This window comes from Perissodus microlepis, chromosome 6, assembly GCF_051167445.1.
Source record: "Perissodus microlepis isolate ML-2025 ecotype Zambia chromosome 6, ASM5116744v1, whole genome shotgun sequence".
NCBI lineage: Eukaryota > Metazoa > Chordata > Actinopteri > Cichliformes > Cichlidae > Perissodus > Perissodus microlepis.
The window spans coordinates 12,963,331-12,980,000 of record NC_140466.1 but is presented as its reverse complement, the minus strand read 5'-3'; the positions used below and the strand labels follow the sequence as shown (position 1 = coordinate 12,980,000).

Sequence of the window (16,670 nt, the reverse complement as noted above, 5' to 3'; positions counted from 1 at the left end):
TGCTTTTACTCTATTATTTTTGCTTGGTCTTGAATTTTGGACCCACTTATCTGACATAGGAGCAGGACTAGGCTTGGCTATATTTGACTACAAATGATGCTTGTCTTTTTTTCTTTACACTTTTGAACCCCACCTTAACCTTCCTCTCTTGTTCTCTCCATCCCCTGATGGTAAATGGCAGTGAATGAGAAGATGATTCAGAAAGGATCAGTATCATCTTATCCTTTCTGTTTCTTCCCACCCCTTTTCATGTTACCTTTTCTCACCTCTTTTTCTAATCTCCCACATTCACCAGACCGTGTAATTCCTTCAAAATGATGAGCGAGCAAGACCAGGTACACTATATTGAAAGGATTTGTCAACTGACGAATGGTACAGTGAAGCAGATGAAATTGTAGTGTGTCTCACTATGGAGCCAAAAAAAAAAAAAAGCTGCTGCCTCAAAATGTGACAGAAACATAGTTTTGCTTTAACAAACCTATGCACACAGAGGTTCATACATAGACTATACCCAAATCCATGTACTCATGAATTATAAGAAGCATGCACATACCAAATACTTACACACATACTGTGATAGGGCAAACTCAACAAAAAAGGCAAGCTAAGTATAGAATTATGTCTTTTAAATAGATTATTTTTAAACTTAAAGTTAAAGAAGAATGAGGGATTCCTCGCGAATATTTTTTTCCTGTGGGTTTGAGTTTTTTAAAGTACTTTTTTTGTCAGTGTTTTTCTTATGTGTTTGACTTTGACCAACTCCTTTTTTCACCTTTATTGGCTGATGACATTTCCATATTTCCAGCTGATTTTTACATGTTTGGTTGATGGTTTTTGGCAGCCGTTGTCATCCCTGCTAACCTTTCATGTTTTAGTGAAGCACTGCTTTCACTTTTATTGGCTATCTGCAAATGGTTGACTTTTGGCTTGCAGAGGGCATCATTGTTAGGTTAGAGTTAGTCAGTCTGTTGTGTCTTTACACGTTCTGAGTGAATATGAAGTATTTTGAACTCTGTCTGGCAACATAGTGTCATAAGTTGACACTTTGGGATTATTAAAGTATTTCTGATTCTGATTCAGCCTGAATATTTGTTAGACCAGTAGACACTAAGCATCGTATACGTCTCTGCACTCAGCTGTTTACGCACCCTGACACTAAGCTAAAGTGAGTGAAAGCCCTGTTTTCAGCAGAAAAATCCAATTAAGGCATACATCCCATTTTAAACACATATCGTGGAAGTGAGACACCTATATGAGATGCCGTAAGGGACATTATTACTGAAACGCTCTCACACACACTACTGAAATTTTATCTCTCAAACACACTACTGAAATGCACTCACACACTCCACTGAAACCCGAGGCATTTCAGCTGAACAGGAAGTTGTTTCCTGATAAGGAAACTGACGGAAAAAGTGGTACATTTCAAACCACTACAAGCAACCTGCTAGTACAGCGGTCCCCACCCTTTCTTTGCGCCATGGACCATTTATGGCCAACAATATTTTCACGGACCGGCCTTTAAGGTGTCGTGGATAAATACAATAAAATAAAACGTGTACCGGTACCCAAAAAAAAGAAGATTTAATCATAACACATGGGAAAAGACCCATGGAAACAGAGTTAACAATATAAAAGATATAAAAATAACGATAAAAAAGCGATAAACACCCTGAAAACCATAAATTTCAAACCCAAGCCTCAACTCTTGCGGTACCAAATGACTCACAGAGCGGTACTGGTCCAGGGCCCGGGGGTTGGGGACCGCTGTGCTAGTAGCCTAAGTGAAGCAGCCGCATTACTTAACAATATATTAGCTTCCTTGAACGTGAAACGCGGAATTCGGAAGGATGTCCTATTTCCCCTAAGCTTTTTATATTGGCACCTCAACTGTTGCCAATATACAAAAACTCAACACTATGAAAAAAGAATTCTAACAACATACAAGGAGTATCAATTTTTAATGAAAACTTCAAAATAAGTCAATTTGCAGATGATACATCTATTTTTTTGAAAGATAAATACATGGTAGAGAAAACTCAATTTTCTCTAAAGCTTCTGGTTTATCTCTTAATACCAAAAAATGTGAACTACTCCCGATTCATACAAGCTCTGACTCCTCAATAGCTTCGGTTAGAGTTGAATCTAAAGTTAAATATTTAGGGCTATGTATGAAATGGCCTACTCTACCTAAAGTTAAAGAAACACACTTTAAAGTCATAAACAAAATTAATCCTGTGGCAGAATTTCTAAAAAAAAGAGATTTGGCTTTGAGGTGGATCAGTGTTCTTTTTGCACTGATGAAAATGAAACCCTAGAACATCTTTTTTTTCTGCCCTATCACACAATGCTTTTGGTGTGACTTAAAAAATGGATTTCCCTAAAAATTAATGATGTGCCACCATTTGAATTACATCATATAATTTTTTTATATGGATCATCTAGCATTGGGTGTCTCAGACATTCTTAACATCATCATACTTTTGAGTAAATATCATATCCATTGTGCTATATGGAGGAACACTAAGCCTTCTGTCCCTGGTTTTATTAATAATTTTAAGATATTTTCTTCTTCGCTAAAATAGACAAAAAGCAAATATGCCAAAAAAATTAACCAGGATATTGCCCGTCTCCTGCTATTCTAAATTTTGACTTATGCTGAAGCTAATATATTGTTAAGTAATGCAGCTGCTTCACTTAGGCTACTAGCAGGTTGCTGAGTAGACATCTGTGTAGTGGTTTGTTTGAAATCTACCACTTTTTCCTTCAGTTTCCTTGTCAGGAAACAACTTCCTGTTCAACTGAAATGCCTTGGTTTTCAGTGGAGTGTGTGAGAGGGTTTCAGTGTGAGAGCATTTCAGTAGTGTGTGTGAGAGATAAAATTTCAGTAGAGTGTGTGAGAGATAAAATTTCAGTAGTGTGTGTGAGAGCGTTTCAGTAATAATGTCCCTTACAGCACCTCATACACACATGCACTCGGCTTGTAGACACAAACATAATTTCTCAGATTCCTCCCTTTCTTCTATATGGCCATTTCACTTTCATTGTTCTGATCCTACTCTCCTCCAAGTTCATAGGTTTTTTTCCATTTTTCTTCCATATTTTTATTTTAATTTCACACTTCAGTGGAGAAACCTAAATGATGACCTGCAAAGCTATATCTGGAAATACTGTGTGAGTAAGTATTTGCACACATATTGATAATAAGTGGCAATTCTCTAAAACACAGCAACTATACGAAAGAAAGGATGGTTGAGTCAAATTCCTTGTTTATGTGCACAAACTTTGTCAAATATAGATTACTCTAATTCCGGTTGATAGCTGGGTTAAACAAAAAACCTGAAAGGAAGACAACATGAAAGGAAGAAAGCGCAGAAAAATGTGGGGCGATCGTGGCTCAAGAGTTGGCAGTTTGTCTTTAATCGAAAGGTTGCCGGTTCGAGCCCCAGCTCGCACAGTCTCTGTCTTTGTGTCCTTGGGCAAGACACTTCACCCGTTGCCTACTGGTGGTGGTCAGAGGGCCTGGTGGTGCCAGTGTCCGGCAGCCTTGCCTCTGTCAGTGCGCCCCAGGGTGGCTGTGGCTACAATGTAGCTTGCCATCACCAGTGTGTGAATGTGTGTGTGAATGGGTGGATGACTGAACATGTAAAGTCCTTAGGGACTAGTAAAGCGCTATACAAATACAGGCCATTTACCATTGAGAGAAAACAAGCAAGAGAGAATTAAAGAAAAAGTCTTTTGGCGAACACCTCTCTCTTTCCCACTCTGCTTGGCCCGAGATGACTCTGAGATGCCTCTAGGGTGATATTAACACAAAATGACTCTTCCCAGCTGTCCAGTAACATACGCACACACACACACATACACACACACACACACACACTGTCCCATGTCTGACCCGTTAGCAGGTGGTAATGGCAGAGTCTATTTTACTTGAGGCCAATAGCCTTACAGATGTTTTTATCACTGATCTAATATATTTTCACTTACAACCTGGTAAAAAAGATTAAACTTATACCTTAAAATACAGCTTTTACCAAAAACATAGCTAAGTTTGATCGATTGAAGGACAGAAGACAGTACAAAGCCAAATAGAAACAAAACAACTAAAATTAAACCATATATATATATACACATTTATATGCACTGACAGGGAAGAAAGAAATGTAACTCATACCACTTGTCCATTCTGTGGATTTTTGTGGGCATAAGGAGGACCTCTGATGTGATTCCACATCTGACCAGATGTCATTGCAAACACCACACACTAGAGAGAGATAAAATAACAGATGAGAGAGTCAAGCATAAATAAGTAACTTTTCTATTACATAAAACATGACATCATATTTTTGTTAAAATGGGGAGAAAACTACACCCCTAATCTCATTTCACACAACGTCCCTGACATGTAAAAGTAGATAAATATGGAAAAACAAATATTTCACTCCAACCTAATGTTGGTGTATATGTATCATACCAGTGCAGCCATGGCCCATCCAGTCTTGTTGTATATGAATTCCAAGTTGTTCCTCCTCAAATACAGCAATCCTCCAACTAGAGATACTAAGAGCGCCAAAGCAATAGTCCCTGAATAATTAGGAGGACGGAAGACCCGAATCTGAAAAGCCAGAAAGAAAGTGAGATGAAAGTGAATAAAATGGTAACATGTTTCAGTTGCTATATGACTTTAATTTTGTAGTAGTCTGTATGTAAAATTATATTCTATATCTGATGTAAAGCAAATATTTCCTATGATTTCTTACACATTCAAGATATTAAAAACTCAGTGAGTGGATGAAAGTAACATTACGTATTCAGTGTTTTTTGTATTTAACATTTTTGTGGGTTTTTTATTGAAGGAGAAGCAAATACACAGCAAATTCAAAAGTGTTAAATGTATTGGTGTTAGTAGTCTTCTTGCAAAAGTAGAGTTAATTTTACTCTAAGTAGAGTCACATTCTTTTAATGTAACTCTGAGGTGTAAAATGATAGTAGTTAAAATCGAGTGTTAAAAATGAGTGTTTCTATGTCAAATCTGGAGGTGTTACAATGGAAACATTAACTCTTGACCTCTTAACTCTGAACTCCTACAGGGGCTATGACACCAATAGAGTAAATTCACAGACTCCGCCCCCAGCACCATAGGCTCCAATCAAAGCTGAAGTGAAGCCGTTTCAGAACATTTTGCTCTACATATTTGAGTTGTTTGCCATGCTTGGTAAGTCATTTTTTCAAAGATTGTTTCAATTATTGTTATTAGATTTTACTTCTGTGGCTCTTTGGAGTTGAGACAAAGCTGTGTGAAAGGCATTAGCCATGTTGCTCGCTGATAGCATAATATTCTGTTTTAGCTAGCTGAAAGGTATTGTTTGAGGGCAAATACCACAGCCTTGAAAAAAAGCTTGCATGTGAATTTTCAGTCAAATTTTTGGTCAAATACACCTAAAACAATGTCTAGAATGTAAAATGTTGGTATAATGGTGCTACTTGAAGCCTGAAAACGATCTCCCATAAAAAAAACCCGAGCAAACAGCAGTAGCAGACGTCCTGACTGGGTTCTACGTTAGCATTTAGATCCCTCCAGAGTTTTGTGCACACGGTTTAGGTAAAAATGAAAAAGGTTGAGGTTTTACATTTAGTTCAGTATTACCTGTTCCCTGTGTCCTTGTCTTTTGGGAAAATACTTTACACAAGTAATGGTTCAAAAAGGATTCCTTTTTTTACTGTGCTGCAATTGATTTGTGCCATTAATCAGTGTCAGCTAATTTTTATTCAATCTCCACGTAGGATATGCTTGTGAAGATGGAATATGGGGGAGAGCAGAAGTGCGTTGAAGTTCCACAAAGTGATGAAAGAAGGATATGCATATTGTATTGAAGAAATAAGTGATGAGAATGCTGTTATTTGCATTTGCCAACTCACCTATGTCAAACCTTTTGATAAACAAAGTTCTAATGAAAGTGAGAACATGTACACTGTTACATCTTTCAGAAAATGTTTTGAAATTGTGGTGCACAGTTCAGAATAAATGTTTTTCAAAAACCATTGCGTCTTTTTAGTAAATGTTTATTTCCAAAAGAAATTTCAAGAAGTTCAGAACAGTAAAATTCCCGCTTTTTAGAATTAATTAGAAGATAACTCTTACATAGTTAAACTAAAATACTCTTTGAGAGTTAATATATAAACTCTTAACACCTAGTTAGCATTAGTAAGTGTTAAATTATCAACTCCAGACAGGTGTGGTTGGTGGTTTGGTGTTTAACACTAAATCAGAGTTAACGTAGCAACTCTCCAAAAAGAGTTAAATTAACACTCTGGTGTGGACCCATATAGACACTTTAATAGTGTTGAAATCAAATCTGACAGTGTTAATTTGGACGTGCTGGATTTGCTGTGTATAAAGCTGATTTAAAATGTCAAATCATTTTCTAAACTAATACTAATGTGAGCAGAAAAGGGTCCTTGAAACTGTCAAATAATTCCATAATTTCAAATAATTTACTTCCAGTACTAAAATATGAATTTTACATATAAATTAAAAACTCCTTGCAGTTAATTTCTGTGACAGAGACATAAAAAGAAATTTAAGAGAGCCACAACACAGCAAGCACAATTACTCCATCTAGAACAAAGACCATGAATCTGTTTCTGACAGAATACTCTTCCTCCACATAATCACACACTACTTTGTGAATTAAAACTACATTATTAATTATATAAAATAATAATAATAACTTGTGACATTATACTGGGGTACATACTCAGTTCCATTAAACTCAGTAATATTTGAGGATGTGATCAACAGTGTCAAGGCCAATAAAATTAGTCTATGAAATTCTCTGCAATATGTTTTTTTCTTCTATTTTCAGTGTCTTTCTTCTTGAGGATATTTCAGTGCGACTATAATACCAAACATTGTTATTCCAACAGATCAAGCTGTTCTAAAAGATAAATGTGTAACTGGCGACAATTTTATTTTAGGTGATTGGTGTTGTGATTTGGTGTTATATAAATACAATTGAACTGGCTTGAAATTATTATATTCCAAATGAGAATGTGTTGACACTCTACAGCTATTAAAAGTTTGCCCTACAAATGTGCCACGTACCAGGCTGCAAATGCTTGACTATGTATGTATAAAGAGGTAAAAACATTTTTTTCTGTTTATTTTAACATGGTTCTACTACACCCACACTAGAATCTTGATGAAAGGTTGAAGAAAAAGCCAGAATAACTTATTGTTGTATTCCATCCATTCAACTTTCATTTCCAGAATACAGTGCACACATGACACGAAATGTCAAAGTCAAAGGACACTGATGTATGAATTATTAAAGCAAAAAAAATGTAGCTAGGTCAAGGGATGAACCAGTCTCGTGTCTACACATAAACAGCTTTGTTACTAGCAGTCGTCACAAAAATACATAATTTGTTTCCATTTATTTAGTTGAATCTAAGAAAAATGTAAAAGATAAAGTATGGCAGGCATAAAATTTTTGCAACAACAAGGTGATTCCCAAAGCTATTAACTAAAAGCTTGGCATATCTCAGCATGGTGTGCAGTACGTGCTTAAAACATAAAAAACAAAGCAAAACAGACAAAAAAAAAAAAACAACCCAACAGCTGATGAACAGAATCTGAAATTCCTGCCCTTATAAGAAGAGGGAAAGCAAACAGCAAAGACACAGGACTTAAGAAATGCATCTGACCTTTGAGGTTTGCTAAACAGGAAATAACCTGAATCAAAAGGTGGCCAACAAGAAGCCTTTCTTAAGTAAGGAAGGGAAACAGGGAGAAAAGACTGAGGTATGTCAAATTAGGGTATAATTAGGGTATACTGAGGTATAATCAAATTATGAAAGTATTGGTTCACTGTCATCAACATGTGTAGAGGAGATCATCGGGCCAGAGGTACAACAGTGAGTGTCTACAGTCACTATAGACAAAACACTGTGGATAATCTGTCATGGTTTGCATGAATCTGAATTTCACTCAGTTGTGATGGTGACCTTGTCAAAATCGATTTAATTACGAACACGGAAAAGAACCATTAGAGTTTGATCCACTGTGTTGATGCATCTGGAAAAGTATCAACTATATTTTTGCTATGTTATAGCAACTGCCTTATTTTTCAGCATGACAATGAGCCAAACATACTGCCAACAAATTTTATTTTATTGGCAGTTAAAGAAAATCATCACCATGACGGAGAATGGAACAAAAAAGAAGCCAACAACCAAAAATGTGCCTTCGAATGTCCTTTAAGAAGTCTGGACGTATTTATAAAGTAGTATTTATAAATGGAGAAGGCAGGAAGTATTTATAATGAGTACTTAAAGAAATTACAAAGAAGCTTTCCTAAGAGTCCAGGTTGTGTTGAAGAATAGAGATAGTCATACAAAATAATGACTTTCAAGCTCATTAGAATTGCATACTCAATTTTTGCCTTACATAGTTCACCTCTATCTATGTTTGCATATGTTACAATCAAACTCCTATTTCCCATTTTCCTAACAAAATATAAGGAAATGAAAGGCAATTTAAGACTTTTGCACATTACTGTAGGCTTCTAGAATATCCATCTGCTAGTCAAGGAAACTGTCAAGGAAAAATTATAAGTAACCTGTGCAAGCAGGTTACAAGCATATTTTTTGCTGGAATTGAAAACTGAAGGTTGAATTGAAAACCAAAGAGAGAGAGAGAAAAAACAACCTGGGTCAAAAACACCTCAGCATTACGCTGTAATAGCCAATTTGAAGGAAAGTGTTGTCGGGGATGCATCCACTGAAGACAAAACACTTAGTCACATAGAAAAGTGCTGTATGAATTTATGAGTGAATGAGACTTGTAGCAGAAAGTATTTGAGTATATAAATACCAGTCCATTTATCAAAAAGGTCAATAAACTGCAATACACGGGATTTCAACAGTTCTAACCATATCTACAAAAAACTATTGTGCGTGTATCTACACAGGTTTCTTCATCATTTCTCACAAACACATGAATGTTTCTGCAACTGCACAAAACTGAACAAACGTTTTGATTATAAAGTACCTGAACATCTGTGCGGTCCGCAATCCACTTTGCAAGCTGTTCTGAGGCAAAGCCAATCCTTTGCAGATCAAATGTATCAGCCCTTTTTGGCTTTCCCTTTGCTGGGAAATGCATAAAGGTTGGGGCGCTGTTCATGTTCAACTAAGAGAAAGAGAACACACAATGAAGAAGATATTAAGTTAACGAATCATTAAATACACAAAGGCAAAATATTATCCTAAAATCATAACATATTAGCAGACTGGTGGCATAGGCTTGAATTTGTTTTCATTGCTGGCATATCCTCCAAATACTTATATTATGTGGGATGATGTAGCGTTTTTCACTTCCTCAGCTTTAAATTTTGTTATGAAGTTCGGCAAATAAAAATGCATATGTTGTCATTTAAATGTGGACACAGTTTCATGAATGAGTCATCATTAAGGTGACACAAACAACAAAACATTAGCCAAAACTTTCAGTGAAGATATCCTTACTTCCAGAGAGCATCAGAGAGCAAAACTGCACTCACTCTGCTTTTGTATCAGTACCATTTCACAGGAGCCAAATTCTAAAGTGCTGCTGTCAGGTAAATACTGCATTTAAACTTCAACTTTTTGTTGAAGTTCCAAATCCTGTCTAGACTCTGCACCCAAGACATTTGAGACTGTTGTTAAAATTTATGAGAACTGTCAAGGAAAAAGTGTTACCAGTTATGTTTTATTATGTGAAACCTTTCAACTGCCAAAATGATCAAACAAATTTGACTATCTTTACAGTTATGCTATGTAACTTCAAGGACTTTAAGGAAAGTCCAAAAATCAGGTCAGGACCTATGGGCAGAAATCTATGGGCATTTATTCAAGTTACAATTCAGATTCAATCCGAGCAATTCAAATTCAAATTTAACTTATTCAAATTCAGTTTCTGATGGCACAGATTTCTGCCCATAAGGACCCTGCACCATGCTTAAACTCAAAACTAAACAACAAAATACAAGAAAGAGGACAAGAAGTAACCATTAAAACAATAAAAGAGAAAGAAAAAATATACAGAATAGTAAGCAGAAAAGTACAAAAACAAAAGTAGTAAAAGCAAAAAAAAAATCTTAGCACTTAACATGGTTTTTGCTGGATTATTGTTAATCTAAATCATGATAAAATAAAGAAAAGAACTAAAAACAGGTTTTATATCAATATGCATCTATTGAAAGTTCTAAAAGTATCTTATAATAACAAAAAAAAAACCCAAAAAACAAAAATGACAGCTATTTTTTCTGAGTTTTAAATATCTGGTAAAACAAAAACAAAGAAGGAACCAGTGGAGGAATAGCAAGTACAAACAAACAATCTAGTTATATCCTCAATCCAACAGAACACACATCAAATTATCATTATTTTTAGTGCAACTTCAGGTAGTGAGTATGACAATCTAAAGACTGCAGTGGGTTTAAGCGAACCAGTTGAAAATGGTTACCTGCTGGAAAACATCAGCTCCCTCATCATAGTCCACTACCGTGAAGAATAGCTTGTTGGAGAAAGCAGATGAGTACCGCCATGAGTTTGCCAGGACCTGGTACTCCTCATTTGCCTGCCTACAAAATAAACAGGACAGACAGAAGAGATATATATTAATTTACTATTGTAAAATCCAACAGTATTACATTCACAATAAACACAAGCATGTGCAAAAACATTTGCCATCAGTGCTATGCTCAAAAACAATCATTCTTTTGCGTACTCAAGTTCCAAAACTTAAAGAGCCTAGTTAAAATTAGTATGTTGTATGAAACTGGGACAGAGCTTAAGAGTGATGTGGGAGTGAGGACTCCAGTGATTAGCCATCGTTTTCACTGCCCGATAGTCCTCTTAAAGCAGACACTCAGGTCACCATCTAACATCCATCTTACACTCTCTCCTTGCTCTCTTTTTCTAATGATGTCACACTAATGTTAATAAGAGAATGCTTGGAGCAAGGAAAGACAGAGAAAGTGAAGACAAAAGACAAAAGGAGTGACATTAATGTATACATCTGTTAATTATACAGTATAAGTTTTATATAGTAGTTTATATAGTTTTATATAGTAAGTATTATATAAGTTCCCTAGTTTGTTGTTAGATTAAAAACACATACAAACAAACATAATTTTTGGATTTCGAATTTATATATTTCGAATGAAAGGACTTTGTATTTGTGGTGTGTATGAAACTGTAAATTGCAGAATCTGGTTTGGCAATGATTTATTGAGTTACTGTCATGCAATTTCAGCAAAGATAATTTTATACGAAGGCCAAAAACAGAAACAATTATTTTTTGTGTTGCGTTACTTTCATACACTGAGTCCATTCACTCTGTCTGCCTGCTGTGTGGTACTGACATGGCTGATGAATAACTTATCTAATCAAGTGACTGATGACGTAGAAGAGTAGCTGATTAAAGAAACCAGCCAGGTCAAGATAGAGAAGGTCAGTGATGATTTCATCAGCTGGCTGAATGCCCCTTTGGACACAACGATATGGTCAGCTACCTGGTTTTTACTACATAGCAAAGAGGAGCTGGCTAGGTTTACCATACAAAATGAAGCAGTTACAGACTAAATTTGTATGTAATTTTTACTACATTTTCAGATTAAGCTTGTTATTTGTGTAAGCATTCACTATTTGAGTTCTCAAACTGGAAATTCCTAAAATTTGTAATAGCCACTATTTTTAATATAAATTAGTATGACTGAAAAAACAAAAATACCATCAAAAACCATCATCACAACCAACCATCAGACAAGCAAGAAATAATGCAGCAGACTGCAGTATCACACGTAACACTAAAACCACATTTTGGGTTCTCTGACAAGAAGCTTTCATAACCATGGACAGCTCTAGAGCTGTCTCAATTATGAACTCCAGTGCCACAATAAGAACTGTCCATGGTGCTGAAATATAATTTAACACTTGTTAGGGCGTTAAAGTTGTAGATTCACATAAGAACAAATTTTCATTAAAAATAGAATGAGAGAAATAATTATTTCAGCCAATGCTGAATTTTAATTTTTCTCACTTGCAAAGAAATGAACAGTGTCTAATTTTCATGGTAGTTTCATTCGGATGGAGAGAGATAATATCTACCTGCCCCCCAAAACAAAACAAAAAAGCAAAATATATGACATAAAAGTTATAAATAAATATTTTTTTTTGTTATTGAGTGAAATAAGTATTTGATCCAACCCAACTAGAATTCTTAATCAATCAATTACAGACACTCCTGATCTCATCTCATTATTAGGGATGGGTACGGTTCTGACATAAACGGTAGTAACCAGACCGAAAAGCAGCGCACATTTCGGTGCTTTATTTTGGTGCTTTTTTTTTTCCTGAGATGTCATACACTTTGAATTCTAGCCAATCATTTTACCTTTGCAAGCGTAGTAGGCAGGCCCAGGTACGTACGTTCTTTTAGAGCAGAGCTACAGATTAAAAATGCCCAAGGCGAAGCGGTCAAAAGTCTGGCTGTACTTCACAGCAAAAGATGCAAACTCAGCAGCCTGCAACAAGTGCTTTAAGCTGATACTGTGATACTGTGCAAAGGAGGTAACACCTCGAATCTGATGAAACACCTGGCGACGTATAGAATTTTGTTAAAAGCCGAGAAATGCGCCGTATTTGATAGCTTGCTGCGAGACCTCACACCAGGCACATCTACTGCGGGTGTGGTGCCTGTTATCGGACCCGGAGTTAGCAACATCCCCAAAGAACCCGAAGAGGAGAGTCCTGGCCCCTAGCCCTGCCAGTGTAGCAGAAATGATGAGGATGATGATGGCAGCAGCAGCCGTTCTTCTCTGCGTGAGTAGCTTAATGTTGTACGTGTGTAATTTACGTTGAGTAGGCTAACCACGTTATTAAATTAATGCACGTAAGGTGAACTAGCAAACACCGTCATAGTTACATGCGGCTGTCTTTTTGTTTGATGGCAGATACTCCCTTCACCCTGGCCAAAAAGCCTAAAATTACCAAAGAAAAGTGTGAAGCAGCTAAACATGAGAGGTTTTTAGACAAAACTGGTGTTTTTTCCATTGATTAAGCACTGCTTCCAGCCAAGAGTGATACCATATATGCCCTATAGCTGCAGAAAAGGCTAACATTGTTATCTTTTTACAAAAAAAAAAAAAAAAAAACAGCTAAACATGAGAGGTTTTTGGACAAAGTGTGTGTTCTCCATTCTTTAAGCACCGGCACCGTTTCAAAAGTACCGGTTTGGTACTGGTATCGGATAAAACCTAAACGATACCCATCCCTACTCATTATGCGTATAAAACATAGCTTTCCACAGAATCAATTTCTTCCATTCCAACCTCTCCACCATCACGGACAAGACAAGAAAAAAAAACTGTTGAAGAACCTCAGATTAGATTAGAGAGACAGTAATCTTAGAGAGAGTAATCTAATTTGTTATACAGGTACTTGACCTTGCTGTGTTGTACCTCATTCTGCTGCAAATGTGATACAGGTTGGATTTTTTTAAGTAGTAATTACAATTTAAGATTGCAGTTGGAGTTTTGTCTGTTGTTGTTATTTTTTTAAATCTCCCTGTGCATTTAATGCTTCTAGTATATAAGTGGCTATGGGACTTGTTCTGTGGACAGTATTCATTTCCTTTTGGTAGTACAGAAGAAAAGAACATGAGTTGAAAGGACTTTTTCACTGTAGCCCACTGAGAAAACTCACAGGAGGGCATGACATCTTGGGCAATAGCGGGAAGGACAAAGGAATAGCTGTTACAGTAAGAGCTATGGCACATTGTGTCCTACAGTAGGTGCACTGCGCGTGTACGTGTATATACCTGCAGACAGAACATTGCCTTTGAGGCTGTAGGGCAGTGAACATGACGATGACAGAGTAGTTTCTGGGTGGGGCCTTGACAAAACGACGGAACTTGTCCCCATTCATCCGGATAACTGAACGCCGAGAAGACCACTCCATCATCTGGTCAACTTTCTCTGACAGCAGGTTCTGAACACCCAGAAAAAGAAAGAGGTGGAAATAATACATCCCATTAGGATTTTATAGGAAAAAGAAGAACAATGCAATCATAGTTAAGTAACAATTCAGGGGAATAAGACTGTAGTATGTATGATCCTGCTTCCTTACATTTTATCTTAAAAAACGGCAATGTTTCTTCCAGCCTTTTCTCCTCATGTGAAACATGTATACTCTGACTGAAAGTCCAAGGGTGACTCAGTGGTGGTAGAAGACTTAAATAAAAATAGGTTTGACTACTGGCCTATAAATATTAATAGGGTACAAACTAATTTCCCCCCCCAAAATTAGGGCTGTCAGCGGTAATGCGGCGTTAACGTGGTCATCACAATTAACGCAATTTAAATTTTTTACGCGCTCAACCCATCTGGAGTGCAGAATGAACAAACTTTGGACAAACTGCCCAAAATGTGTTGACAGGGACATTTCAGGGATTTCGACTCCAGATGGGTTAATTGTTAATCGCATTAGTCGTGATGACGGCGCATTGACGATGACAGCACTAAAAAAATATAAAGTTGCCAATGTGAGATTTCTTTGGCTTTAAACCAGATGAAAGAGGTAGAGAGGAAAGAGGTAAAGAGGTGTGCCGCTTGTGCAGACGTATAGTGCGAGCAAAGTACTCAAACACGACTAACTTGCATGAGCATGTACGTGTCCACCATCCGGCTGAGTATGCAGCTATCACCACCGCAGCTCCATCAACAAGCATTTGGGCGCACTCTGAGGAGGGTGCATTTGCTCGCAGATGAAAGAGGGTGCTGTTAAAACAGCGCTATTATTTATTTATTTTTTTCTGTTGATGCTTCTATTAGCTCCATCGTTATTAGCAAACTTACTCAGGGGCAAATAAATAAATAAATCACCCCTGTAAAAACAATTGACGATGGGCTCAGCCTATCGTCGATAGTCGATATATTCGTCCAATTGCCCAAGCCTAGTTCACGATCATGCTTTCTAATTCTCACTGTCAGTTTTTAGAAGCCATCATATGCACGCATCTCTGGTATTGGCAGAGGGACATTTAATTCAGGGTTGAAGCATGGCAGAGATCAGCGGCAAGCATTCTGTCATCACATATTACATATGTAGATTAACTTTTCATCTTACTGTCTCCCCAAATTTGGTAGCATTGGATCAAGTAGACAGTAACTAAATAATTTAGCATTGCACTTCACTCCAGCTACTAATTGGGCACAAAATCTTTTTTGCTCACTCTTACATGTACACACACACACACACACGCGTGCGCGCACATCAGGTCATAGACTTGGCTGAAGAAAGCAGAGCTGTTGTCTAAATCTCTCCAGTAAACTGCCTGGGGACAAGATTGACAGAGACAAACAAAAACTAAAAGGAGGAAGAGGAAGAGAGTGAGGCAGATATAGGCAATACACACCGCTGCTGACATGTGTTTCTGCAGTATTGCTTGTGTGTTTTAGACAACACACACACACACTCCCATGTATAATGAGGAAGGAGATTCCCAAGGGAACACGAAAAGGCAACAATAAGTACTACACAAAAACACAAATGTATACACAATAGTGTGAATGTCCACATGAGGTACAAAGTGGTTTCTATACACCTCTGCTTTTCTGCCTTTGATTTATGTACCTTGTTGCTGCCCGTGTGCATTCACCCCCAAAAGGAGAACTGTCAGTCCTGGATGCCAATCATACTGCAGTAATGATGCACTGTCTAACTTTTGTTGCACGCACGCACGCACGCACACGCACAGGCACAAACACACACTACTGCTGAAAAGATTCTGAAGTACTATGTGAGTATAGATAAGAATGCACACTATTTTTTCAGGACCATTACAGAGTAGCTAGTTTAAAAAAAACAAAACAACCACTACAAAAAAAAAAAAAACACTTTTACTTGTGCCAATTTTCAGGTATGAGCTGCTGTATGGAGGTCTAAAATGAGGGGCTGAATCAGCAAGGAAACACAAAAGTTATTAAGACAATATAAAAGCAAGCCACAAAACATACATTTATATTTAAATTTAGATTTTGCACTGTACTACATTATTTTCTGACAACTAATTGGCATAAAACTGCATAATTACACTATCACACCATTTTGAGAATGAAATTATGGGTCTTATGGCATGTATGATTAGCCTTACTGAAATTATTTTACAGCTGCACTGCTACCAGTATTAATGTTTTACAGCTCTACTAAACTAGCAATTTAAAGTAGTTTAATTTAGCTTGAAAGCATTTTTCAACTCGTCCAGTCTCACAGTTAAAATTCAATCAAGTAAAATAATTGCGTGGGCAAATAAGAGACTTATTAAGCTATATATGCAAATAACTGCACTCCAACGTTCCTGGTTATTTTCTTTGTGACTGTGTTTGAAAGTGAACATTTTTTTTTGACAATGCAAAAGACTGTCATTAAATGTCAAATTTAGTCATTGTGTATGACGTGTAAGGTCAGATAGGATGACTCTTCAAAGACAGATGATGACAACAGCATACCACTATGCTGTGGTATGATAATGGGGCAAATAAATGAAATGTTCCTAATAGCCAAGTGTTGGAGTGATATTTTTATGATTGTCATTTGTACTTAGGAACATATAATCAATAATA

The 16,670-nt window shown here is 36.8% G+C and overlaps 1 protein-coding gene across 1 annotated transcript in view; it reads right to left on the bottom strand.

Annotated features, from left to right (window-relative positions):
• LOC146385238 (dolichyl-diphosphooligosaccharide--protein glycosyltransferase subunit TUSC3) overlaps positions 1 to 16,670 on the bottom strand; it is a 79,534-nt gene that overhangs the window by 23,974 nt on the left and 38,890 nt on the right. The window contains exons 2-6 of the mRNA XM_084930862.1: positions 13,868 to 14,037; positions 10,511 to 10,628; positions 9,056 to 9,196; positions 4,478 to 4,618; positions 4,178 to 4,267 (exon numbers count right to left, since the gene is read on the bottom strand). Of these exons, the coding sequence (XP_084786988.1) occupies positions 4,178 to 4,267; positions 4,478 to 4,618; positions 9,056 to 9,196; positions 10,511 to 10,628; positions 13,868 to 14,037 (660 nt within the window). The remainder of the gene's footprint in view (positions 1 to 4,177; positions 4,268 to 4,477; positions 4,619 to 9,055; positions 9,197 to 10,510; positions 10,629 to 13,867; positions 14,038 to 16,670) is intronic.